Below are 12,358 nucleotides of genomic sequence, written 5' to 3'. Positions count from 1 at the left end.
CATTTGACCCAGCAATTCCACTACTGGGAATTTACCCTAAAGAAACCATAACTGCCCCCCCCAAGCAGATATATGCACACCCATGTTTATTGCAGCTTTGTTCACAATAGCAAAGACCTGGAAACAACCCAAGTGTCCATTAACAAACGAATGGATAGAGAAGCTGTGGTATATTCACACAATGGAATACTATGCAGCATTGAAAAACAAGGAACTCATGAAATATTATGCAAAATGGATGACCCTGGACGACATGATGCTGAGTGAAATATCTCAGTCACAAAAGGACAAATATTGCATAGGGCCACTGCTGTAAAATGGGACTGACATTGGGGTTGAGGGAAGAGAAAGAAGGAGGGGAGGAATGATGTATACTGCATTGAAACAGATGAGGGAGAAAACTGTTTAAAAGGGATATGTGATTAGGTATTGTCATGACAGGAGTCCAGGATGAAGGCTGCATGGTGGAGTAGACTTGGGGGGAGGGATTGCATAACAATGAAAGATTTTTTTCTTTTACTTCTCAAAGAAAAGAGTGGAGTGGGGGGGGGCAGCAGGGAGCAGGGAGAAAAATGCAACAATGAATGACTGGAAACCCTAAGTCTCTATAAACTTTCATTAAAATTAATTAAAAAAATTCTATAGTAAAGGGGGGAAGGATGAATAAGGATGACTGAAGGAGGACCAATGCCTTGGAACTGTGGTGCTGATGAAGAGTACTGAATGTCCCATGGACTCCCAAAAGGATAAACACATATGTCTTGTAGAAAGTGCAACCAGCGTGCTGCTTAGCTGTGAAGATGGTAAAACTTTGCTTCACATGCTTTGGACATCTTGTCAGAAAAGGCCAATCCTTGGGAAAAGATATTATGCTGGGAGAAGTGAATGGTCAGCAAAAGAAGGGAAGACCCTTAACAAGCAGGATTGGCACAGTGACTGTAACAGTGGGTTCAGGCTTTTCAGAGATGAAGATGACACAGGACAGGGCGGGGTTCAGATCTGTTCCTCACAGGGTCTCTATTAGTGGCAGTTGACTCGATGGCACTTAACAGCAACTAACTACACCATACAGAGAGAGCTTAGATGGATGAGTGGGTAAGGAATTGTGCTGACAACCCAAAGGCTGACAGTTTGAATCCAATATCTGCTCCTTGAGAGAAAGATGGGCAGTCTCCTTCTATGTGTTTTGTTGTTGTTGTTAGGTGCCATCAAATCAACTACAACTCATAACAACTGTGCAGGCAATGGATCTGAACACTGCCCCATCCTGTGCCATCTTCACCATCTCTGACATTCCCAAGCCCACCATTATAGTCACCATGTCAATCCATCTCATTGAGGGTCTTCAGCCTCTGAAAACCTGCTAGAGAGTCAGCTATGAGCCAGTTCTGACTTAATTACATATAACAGCAACAACAACAATATCCCACACATACAGAGTTATTTACAATCCATTTTAGGTATTTTGTTGTATCTTTTAGCAGTCATTCCTCATTGCCTTCAATAGCCTACAACCCCTAAAAACAGAACAATAAAAAAGCCAAAGCGTTAGGGTTTTCAAGGTTGTGGCCTCGTAGAAGCAGTTCACCAGGTCTTTTTTCCTTTCCTTTAGAAGCAGTGTGCCAGTTCACGAAGGAGGCTCTTGGCGGGTTTGAAGGGCCCGCTCTTCGGTCAGTAGTCACGTGCTTCATTCTTCGTGTCAGCCGATTCTAGACATTTCATAGAAATAGATCCATGCAATGCTTGACCTTTTGTAGCTGGCTCCTTTCACTTAGCATAATGTTTTCAGGGTCATCCATGCTGTAGTGTGTATTGGCATTTCATTCAGCCCACTGCCAGACACTCTACCACTGACTGAATGTGCTGTTGTTGTTGTTAGGTGCCATTGACTCAGTGACAACTCACAGTGACCCTGTGAACAACAGAGCTCAGCCTTGCCGTACCCTGCACCATCGCATGATCTCTGACATGCTCAAGCCCACTGTTACAGTCACAGCGCCAATCCAGACCATTTCCCTCTCTTTCTCTGAACCTCCACTTTTCCCAGTATGATGTACCACACATTTATTCATCCAACAGTTGACAGATGTTTGAGTTGTCTCCACATTTGAGCTACTGTAAACAATGCTGCTATGAGCGTTGTGCACACATTATTGTATGGACCTTTGTTTTCATTTCTCCACATAGAAGTAGAGCTGCCAAATCATGCAGTAACTATGTTCTAGCATTTTGAGGAACTGCCAGACTGTTTGCTGTTCTGACTGCACATTTTACATTCCTACCAGCAATGTATGAAGGTTCCAATTTCCCCACACCCTCACCAGCACTTAATTCTTTTTCCCTTTAATTCTTTTTCAAAAGGCCTTTTAAAATTTTTTTTAAAAAATTTTTTGTGTGTGTACCATCAAATTAGATCTGACTGGTACAGGAGAAGATTTTCTCTCCTTATCCAGCAGACCATCTGGTGGATTCGAACTGCACACCTCTGGGATTGCAGTGCAGCTTCTGGCCACTAGGCCACCAGAGCTCCCATATTTGCCTTTTAATTCTGTTCATCCTCATGGATGATATCTTATTATAGGTTTACATGTAAGTTTAAAGACTGAGATGTGCCTGATCCAAGCCATGGTCTCAGTTGCTTGCTATGCATCTGAGAGCTGGACAATGACTAAGGGTAACAGAAGAGTCTACACTTTAAGTTGTGCTGCTGGAGAAGGGAACATACCATGGACTACAAAGAGAACAAAGAGGTTCATCCTGGAGAGGGTGAAACCAGGCTGCTCCTTGGAGGCAAGGATTTTGAAACTTTATCTCACATACTTTGGGCATGTTGTCAGGTGGGACCAGTCCTTGGAGAGGGACATCATGCTTGGCAGTGTGGATGGTTAAGCAAGAGAGGAAGACCCTCAATGAGATGGACTGACACAGTAACTGTGGCCGTGGTGCCAGATGTATCAGAGATGGTGAAGTGGGCTCAGGGTAGGGCAAGTTTCAAAGCCATTGTTCCTAGGGTCACTGTAAGTCATGGTTGACGTGATGCCAGCAGCAGCAGCAGTAGGTAACGAGGGAGCTCTGGTGTAGTCTGTAAAGAGCTGTGCTCTGACCCAGAGGCTGTGCCTCTCCGGTGGTTTGAATCCACCAATGGCTCTCCAGGAGAAAAATGGCCAATCTCCTCCTGTGTGATTTTACAACCTCAGAATCCACTGGAATGTCAACTGTGAGTGAGAAAGAAAAAGAGAAGCTAATGATGCTGAGTATAAAAGATTATTGACTATACTTTTTTTTCTGGAAAAAGATGTAGTCCTCACTTTCACCTATTCTTTAACTGGATTATTTACAATTCTTATTGTTGAATTTTAGGAGTTCTTTATATATACTAGATTTGAACCCTGGTATCAGATATATGATTTGCAAATATTTCTCTCATCCATTTTCTTTTATCATTTTCTCAATGGTACCTTCTTAAAGGTAAATGCTTCTTAATTTTTATGAACTCCAATTATTCCCATCTCCAGTCATTTTTAGCAATATATCTAAGGAGGTCTTGCCTAAGCCCAGACCACAGATACTTATTCTGTATTTTTTTTCTTAGTTTCATAGGTGGAGCTTTGACCAAGGGCCAAGCTTCTTAAGCAGAAGATGAGGGTGAGCCCTCAGTATGTAAGGGAGACTGTGGTCCACGAGAGGTGGCAGCCTGCACCCACACACTCCACTTGGTTTCTAGGAGCCGGCCTTTCTGCTCCCTGGACCTGGGTTCCCTTCGAGCTTCCCTTCCCGTAACTGAGTCCACTTCTCCCGGCTGCAGGGAAGGCTTATGAGATCACGTACGTGAGGCTGAAGTTCCACACCAGTCGCCCCGAGAGCTTCGCCATCTACAAGCGCAGCCACGCCGGCGGCCGCTGGGAGCCCTACCAGTACTACAGCGCCTCCTGCAGGAAGACCTACGGCCGGCCCGAGGGCCTGTACCTGCGCCCCGGAGAGGACGAGCGCGTGGCCTTCTGCACCTCTGAGTTCAGCGACATCTCGCCGCTGAGCGGAGGCAACGTGGCCTTCTCCACCCTGGAGGGCCGGCCCAGCGCCTACAACTTTGAGGAGAGCCCTGTGCTGCAGGTCAGAGAGGAGGGGGGCAGGGGCTGGGTAGGGAACCTCAGGAAAGTCTACAGTGTCAGGCCTGATCTTTGAGTCCCTGTGGTTGGGGTTTTTTTTGTTGTTTTTTGGGTTTTTTTATCCATGCGCATTTTCTTCCCTCTCCCCATCCCTCCCCACAATGCAATTCTTGTTCCAGATTATTGTCATACATATAATACCTAATCATATATTCCTTTGGACAGTTCCTCCCCTCATCTGATCTAATGCAGTATTCATTATTCTCTCCCCAACCCCTTGTGTCTGCTCTATTAACAGTGGTGTTATACAGTATTTGTCCTTTTGTGACAGAGGTATTTCACTCAGCATACTATCCTCCAGGCGCCTCCATGTTGTATAATGTTTTACAAGTTCATTGTTTTTCAGTGCTGCATAATATTCCATTGTGTGGCTGTACCATAGTTTTTCTAGCCATTTATTTGTTGATGGGCACTTGGGTTGCTTCCATCTTTTTGCTATTGTAAGTAATGTGGCAATAAACATGGGTGTGAATACTTCTGCTAGATTTGTGGCTCTGATATCTTTAGGGTATATTCCCAGTAGTGGAACTGCTGGATTAAATGAGATTTCTATTTGCAACTTTTTGAGAAAGCACCAGACCACCTTCCATAATGTTGCACCATTTTACATTCCCACCAGCAGTGAATGAGAGTTCCAGTCTCTCCACATTTCACCAGCATTTGTTGTTTGTTGACCTGTTGAACTTTGCTCTTGTTAGTGGGGTGAGATGAAATTTCATAGTTGTTTTGATTTACATCTCTCTCAGAGCTAGGGATTTTGAACATTTCTTCATATGTTTGCCATCTGACTGTCTTCTTTGATGAAGTGTCTGTTCATATCCTGTACCCATTTTGTGATTGGGTTGTTTGCCTTTTTCTTGTTGAGGGCTCTGGTGGTTTTTAATAAGTAATAGTTTTGATAAGGGATAATAATAATGAGATTACAATTAGAGAGTTCTAGTGGTCTAGTAGTAAGGAGCTGTACTGCAATCCCAAAGGTATGCAGTTTAAATCCACCAGTTTCTGTACAGGAAAAAGAGGAGCAATCTCCTGTGCAATTAACCTGCCTCTGAAAACTCCCTGGAGGGTCAGCTATGAGTCATTTCCTACTCACTGGTCTACAACAACAATAATGACATTATTAAAAGGGATAAAAATAATGAAATTATTATATGGGAGCTCTGGTGGACTACTGGTTTGGTTCTGACTCAACAGCACACAGCTACGATAATGAAATGGGGTGTTCTGGTGGCATGGACTCTACAGAGTTGCCCCACTAACCCAGGCTGTGGCAGTTTAAATCCACTATGACTCTGTGGGACAAAGATGGTCAGTCTCCTCCCATGTAATTCCCAGCCTTCGAGAACCTGCTTGTGGGTCAGCCATGAGGTGATTCTGACTCAACAGCGCTAAGTTTAAGTTAATGTAATAGACCAAAATTAATTAAGTTAATGAAATAGACCAAAATACCCCTGCCCTTGCCTCTTGTAGCAGAGCCTGGTAGCTCCCAGAAGCTCTGTGGCAACCTTCCATAAATGGATAGTTGAAAACTGAAGCCTGGAGAGGGAAAGGATTTGCCAGGGGGATGTGTGAGTTGATGGACGAATCCAGATCAGAACCTGTGTCTCCAGGCTCCCAGGCCTCTTTGTGAGCATCATGTCCTTAGCCTCCTTTCCTCTCTCAAAGCTAAAAGCATCTGCCCTGTGTGTCTCCAAAGACTCTTATAAGCTAGAAAGCAGGGAAAAAGCATGAACTTTGGAGATATATAGTGTTGAGTTGGAGGCAGTAAAGTAATTCTGTCCAGTAGGATTTCTATGATGTTGGAGTGGGCTGACTGCATTGTCCAGTATCATAGCCACCAGGCACCTATCAACAATTCAGCTCAACTCATTGCCGTTGAATCGGAACCAACTCATAGCTGATGCTCCAGTGGGTTTTCAGAGGCTGTAAATCGCACAAAAGAGATTGCCTATATTTCTCCCACGGAGCTGCTTGTGGATTCGGACTGCCAGAGAGGGGTGGTGTTTGGGTTAGCATCACACCACCTGCTATGCCACCATGGCGATAGAGCACTTGAAATGTCACTTAGTGTGACCAGCTTTATTAGTTACTCAGAGCTCCCACAACAAAGCACTGCCAACTGGACAGCTTAAAATGACAGAAGTTTATTGTCACATCTTTCTAGAGGTCAGAGCCTTCCCTGGATTATAAATGAAATCCCCTCCTAAGCATATCTTCAAATTGAATTTGTCGGTAGGGCAGTACAAGTGCAAACAGTTCTGAGTCAAGCTTACATTAGTACAAGAAAAGGGAGTCCTGGTGGTGTAATGATTTAAGTGTTAGGCTGCTAACTGAAGGATGGGTGGTTTACGTGTCCAGGTGTTAACTGAAAGGTCGGTGGTTCGAATCACAGCAGCCACCTCATGGGAGAGTGAGGAGCTCCTGATTAGATTTACAGCCTCAGAAACCCGAGGGAGGGTCACCACATGTTGGAATCGACTGAGGCAGTGCATCGAGTCAGTGCAAGAACAGTCTGGAAGTCTTTTCAGTGATTTAAAAGCTGCACTTGAAACAAGTGAATGTGACAATGACCAAGAATTTGTGGCGAGTAGAGACTGGTTCGGTTGTTTGAAAATGAGAGAAACTTTGCATAATGTTAAGGGGCAGGAATAGCCAGGGGTTTACGATAGTCTAAGTTTAGGGTGTTGGCAGGGCAGGGTTTCCTCCCAAGGCTCTAAGGGTTGGATGCTGTCTTGTCTTTCCGGGCCTCTGGTTGTTGCTATGTAACATTAAGTCAGAACCGACTCACAGCTGACCCTCCAGTAGGTTTTCAGTGAGTGGCATGGGGGAAGGTGGCCCATCTTCTCCAGCGGAGCAGGTGGTGGATTTGAACTGCATGTGTTTGGGTTTGCAGGACAGCTTCTTACCAGGAAACCACCAGAGCTCCCTGGTTTCTGGTAGCCTCGGCAATTCTTGACTAGCAGCTGCTGCATTCACTGTCTTCCTCCTGGCATGTTGTTCTTCTTTATCTCTGTCTTTTCACCTCTCTTATACAGATGCCATTCAGACTGAGTTAGGACCTGCTCCAATATGGTACCAAGTTAATCGAGAACGTCACATTTACAGGTACCAGGGGTCAAGCCTTCAGCATATCTTCCTCTTCAGAGAGGAAGCACAGTTTAATCCAAAACAAAAAAACCTGATTTTAAAATTTTATTTCATTTTAAGTAGCTGCATGTGTTTAGCACTGTCTGGTTGGAAAGGGGAGCTAAGGGACAGTGGTGTCTCCACACAGCGACCAGCACAGGGCTTGTCGTACAGAAGTGCTTGTAGCTGCTTTGATAATGTGAAAGCCCTGCACTTACCAGTGGAGATAACAGTGACCTGTCCACTTGTGTCCATCAATACAGGCCTTCCTGGTTCAGTCCATGAGAGTCAACTCAGATTTGTAGTCCTACCAATGACTGTACCCATGGCTGCCTGCATTCAGGCATATTGGCCTGAATGTCATTGCTAGTGTTTTTAGGAAGACAAGGGGGTGGAAGGCCCCTACTAGTTTTTCTGGATCCTTACAGGTCTCTGCCCAAGACAGACAAATTGCCACTTCCTTCCCTCGAGACCTCCCCAGGATTTCTGTGCTCTTGGGGATTCAGTTGTGTCTCCTGCAAAAGATATGTGGAGGACCTAAACGCTGTACTCATAAACATGACGTGATTTGGGAATGGAATCTTTGAAGGTGTCCAGTTAGGTTAGAGTGTGATCATATTAGAGTGGGGTTAGTTCTACTGGGGATGGATTACCCAAGAAGTAAGGTAAACACAGACTCAACAGAACCTCAACGAGATAGATTGACACAGTGACAGTAACAGTGGGCTCAAGTATGTCGGAGATGGTGAGGCTGACGCAACGACAGGGCAGGGTTCACATTTGTTGTTCGTAAGGTCGCTCTGAGTTACAGTCAACTCGACAGCACTTAACAACAACATCAGCTTCCTAATTAGTAGTGAACAGTTTTACACGCTCTCTACCACGTTACTTACCTAGCTGACTGTTCCCTCTGTCAAATTGTAAATTTGAAAAGAGACTTTGATTCTGCAGCAAGGCGCTGTGGAGTGGGGAACAAGACAGATGCCAGCCATACTGAGAAATAGCCTCTCTGCTGTGGCGGGGGACATGTGAAACTGTTTGCTACAATTAGTGTTCACCTTGCTTGTTGGGCATTCTGACACTGGTCTTAATTCAATCCGAGTGGTGTCTTTATAAAAGAGAAGAGATACAGAGAGAGAAGAAAGGAGCGATGTGATGGTACAGCTGTAAGCTCAGTTGTGCCCAGAGCCAGCAGAAGCTGGGGAGAGGCAGGTAGCAGCTGCTGCCTCGAAGCCTTGAGAAGAATCAACACAGCTAATACCTTGATCTTGGACTTGCTGCTTCCAGAGCGCTAAGACAATAAATTTCCATTCTTATAAACTACTCAGCTTGTGGCATTTTGTTTTGGCAGCTCTAGGAAACGAATATAGTTTCCTATCTGGAATAAGCAGGGGGCTGGGTTAGAGCCCTGTCTGGCTCCAGGGGACACTGAGGCCCAGGAGGCAGTTGTGCTCTGCATAGAACAAGACCCGGCATTGTCTCTTGAGATGCTCAGGCTCTGCTTGGCCTCGTGGATATTTACTTGTCGTCATCAGGATTTTGCTTAAAATCTCCCGTCTCTTCTCCATGCTGCTCCAAGCTCTTCAGTGGAGAAGAAATTGGCCGAGGTCAGGTGGAGACAAGCAGAAAGGGCCAGGCTATCGCTCGACCTGTGTCTGTACTGCTGTCACCCGAGGAGAGGCTTAACCTGGGCCCCCTGGCAGGGGGTGGATTCTGACAGAGGCTCTTATTGCCAATACATCCTGGACATTGTCCCTGACTAGAAATGACCTTTTCAAAAGTGTCCCCCCTGCTGTTTCCAGACAGAATCCGTGGGCAGAGAAGGGCAGAGATGAGGCAGGTCCCACCTGGCACAGCTCTCATCCTCCCCTCCCAGCGCGCCGGATGGAGCTTCCTCCAGAGTAGGACAGGAGCATGTTTGGATGGGAGGCTGGGAGGTAATGTGTGTGTGCATAAGGCCTGGGGGGGGGGGTGGGTCTCACGTCCCTCTGTCCCTCACAGAAGATACAAAGATCTTAGAGAGAAGGTCAGTCATGTCCACTGCCCCAGTGGAGGTCAGCCTCAGTTTCTCTCAGCTCCTTGTGGTGCTGGGTGGATCCCCTGCGTCCATTTAACCCCACTTTCTGGAGCCCGGGTTCTGTCTACAGTCAACCCCAGAGCGAGTCCCCTACAGATTGCAGAAGCTATTTGCCTTTGTCCAGTGGAGCTGTGGTTTGACCTAAAATGACCGTCCCTTTGAGGCATCGGTCAGTGCTCCTCCAATGTGGGTTAAGGAAACAAAGCCATCTTCTCTCTCAGCGCCCCTCCTGGTGTCTTAGAGATTTTTCACTGTGGACCTTCACTGTTAGCCTCTTCGCAGACTATAGAGCAAGTCAGAGTCCAGAAAGCAGATGCAGGAACCCAAAGGAGGGGTGCTTGTCCCACACTGTCCTTTCCCGGGACAGGAGAACTTAGACAGCCCATTGCCCTCTCTGGGCCCCACTGGTGTGATGAGGGTGCTGGGAGTAGTTGATGTAGGGCAATGGTTAAGGCCTGTCTCTGGACAGAATCCCAGGTAAATTGTCCAATTTGGAACAGGATACAGTTAGTCCCCAGGTTATAATAGTCCAGCTTGAAAGATGGCACAGAACCAGGCAGTGCTTCCTTTGTTGCGCACAGGCTCACTGTGAGGGAGCTCTGGTGGCCTAGATGATAAGAAGTTGTGCTGCCAACCACAAGGCACACAGTTTGAAGCCACCGGTTGTTTGTGGGGGAACGATGGACAGTCCCCACCCATGCAATTTGCAGCCTCTGAACACTCGCTATAGGGTCAGCTATGAGTCACAGCACATAATAACAACGAGGTTGCAGCAAATCAGAACCAGTTTGATAGCACAGAGCAACAGACACCACAGGCAGGTAATGCAGGCAGCTTGTACTAGCTTTTCAATGTTACCTTAGTTTGCCCTCATTTTGAAGCAATTGAGCCAACCGCCTACATGAAGCAAATTCTTGGTCGCAAACAAATGCACTTGCTCGAGTGCAGCAATTACTGTGATCTTAAATCACTGAGTAGACTTTGAACATTTTATTGTAGTAAACCCACTGTCAGTGAGTCAGTTGTACCCTTCACTGGGTTTCCAAGGCTACAAATCTCTTAGAGAAAATACTTCTCCTCAGTAGTTGGTAGATTTGAACTGCCCGTCTTTCAGTTAGCAGCCATTATGGATTATGTCACCAGGAGTAATTTTTTATTATACTAAAGTAAGGCTAAGTAAGGGAGCTCAGGCAGCCTAGTGGTAAGAATTGTACTCTCAACCCAAAGGTACACAGTTCAAGTCTGCCATCAGCTCCATAGAAGAAAGATGGGCAATCAACTCCTGTGCAATTTAACGTCATCTGAAAACCCACTAGAGGGTCATGTATGGGTCAGTCCTGACTCGATGGTACACAGCAGCAAGACTAAATAAGAACCATATGCACCTATTCTGACTTCTCTACAAATTCTGTTTTCAAGATATACACAGAAGGCACGAAGGGGTAGGATTAAAGGATTAATGGCAATGGGAATCACAGGGAGGAAGCAGGAAGTACATTGTGGTTATTGAGCTAGATGTCATAAAACGAAGTATGGATGAATGGAAAACCAATTTGTAAACATTTACTCAAATCATATACACATAAGGAGGTGGGGGGGCGCATTGAGGAACAATGACTGGCATTGCAATGGCTCTCCTCTGTAACCTGGGAACCGCTGTACTTACACTTGCTAAGCCTCAGACTCCTTTTCTATAAAAGGTGGATAATAGCGGGGTGGTTATGAGGACCCAACAAGGTGATGAATACAATGTACCGGACTCATAATAATCATGCAGAAAGTGTCAGCTGCCGCCACTCTGTCTTCCAGCTCTGACATCCAGCTGCCTTCAGTTCTCCAGGTGACGTTCTTTCTGGAGGGAATGAAAAAACAGCGGTGTCTTCTGCTGTTATAGTTATTGTTAGGTGCAGCTGAGTGTTCTATGACTCGTAGCGTCCCTCCGATCAACAGATCTGAAACTCGCACCATCCTCATAGCCTCTGCGAGGCTCAAGTCCGTTGTCACAGTCATCTCGTCAGCTCATCTCATTGAGGGTCTTTCTCTCTTTTGCCAACTTTTTGCTTTCCTATTATGATGTCTTTTTCTAAGGCCTGGCCTCTCCTGACAACATGCCCAAAGTATGAGATGAAGCTTCACCATCCTCGCCTCTACGGAGCACTCCAAGACAGACTTGTGTTTTCTTTTGACAGTCCATTCAATGTTCTTCACCAATGCCTTAATTCAAAGGCATCACTTCTTCAGTCTCCCTTATTCATTGCCCAACTCTCACATGCAAGTGAGATTACTCACGATCACGTGGTTTGGGTCAGATACACCTCAGCCTTCAAAGTGATATGCTTTTTCTTTAGCACTTTGGAGGGGTCCTTGACAGCAGATTTACCCAAGGCAACCTGTCTTTTGATTTCTTGACTGTTGCTACCATGGGTGTTGCCGGATTTTCTCATCACAGGCCTTGGATCCAGGGCCACCTGGGCATCTCCTGGGCACCTGTTAGAAAACACAGCCTCTCGGGCCCCACCCTAGATCTCTGATCAGAATTTATATTTTCATGAACTCCCAGTGTGAATGCAATGAACACACGCATGTGTGGAAAGCAGCCTTAGGTAGAGCGCGAACTCAGCTCGGTGTTGAGAGGTCCGCTGAAGTTTTCTGGTCCCACCTAAGCCCCCTCAGGCCCTGGGTCTCAGGCAGCAGGCTCCGGAGTTGCCATGCTCAGGGGGAGTTGGGGAGGCCCTGCCGGCCCCAGTGATTTTGGGGAGAGAAGACAGACCCTGCCAGGAGCGCCTTCTCCGTACTGACATGCCTGATTGCTAAACCAGTGGCTCCTGGGCCGAATTAAAAGGCTGATTAAAATTCAGCTGGAGCTACCTCTGATTCTAACAGCAGGCAGATCAAAATGTCAGCCTTCACGTGGGTTGTCCCCCACTTCCCCAACAAGCTCTTCCGTGGGGAAGCTGTTCCGTCAGCATTCAGCGATCACAAGTGTTTA

At 46.2% G+C, this 12,358-nt stretch overlaps 1 protein-coding gene across 1 annotated transcript in view; it reads left to right on the top strand.

Annotated features, from left to right (window-relative positions):
- The window catches only part of LAMC3 (laminin, gamma 3), a 94,040-nt gene that overhangs the window by 16,691 nt on the left and 64,991 nt on the right, over window positions 1–12,358 (top strand). Inside the window, exon 2 of the mRNA XM_006892446.1 lies at window positions 3,806–4,110. Within this exon, the coding sequence (XP_006892508.1) occupies window positions 3,806–4,110 (305 nt within the window). The remainder of the gene's footprint in view (window positions 1–3,805; window positions 4,111–12,358) is intronic.

The sequence above is a fragment of the Elephantulus edwardii genome, unplaced genomic scaffold, assembly GCF_000299155.1.
Source record: "Elephantulus edwardii isolate Elephantulus edwardi_28Jun2011 unplaced genomic scaffold, EleEdw1.0 scaffold00116, whole genome shotgun sequence".
In the NCBI taxonomy this organism is placed as follows: domain Eukaryota; kingdom Metazoa; phylum Chordata; class Mammalia; order Macroscelidea; family Macroscelididae; genus Elephantulus; species Elephantulus edwardii.
This window is presented reverse-complemented; position numbering and strand designations above follow the sequence as displayed.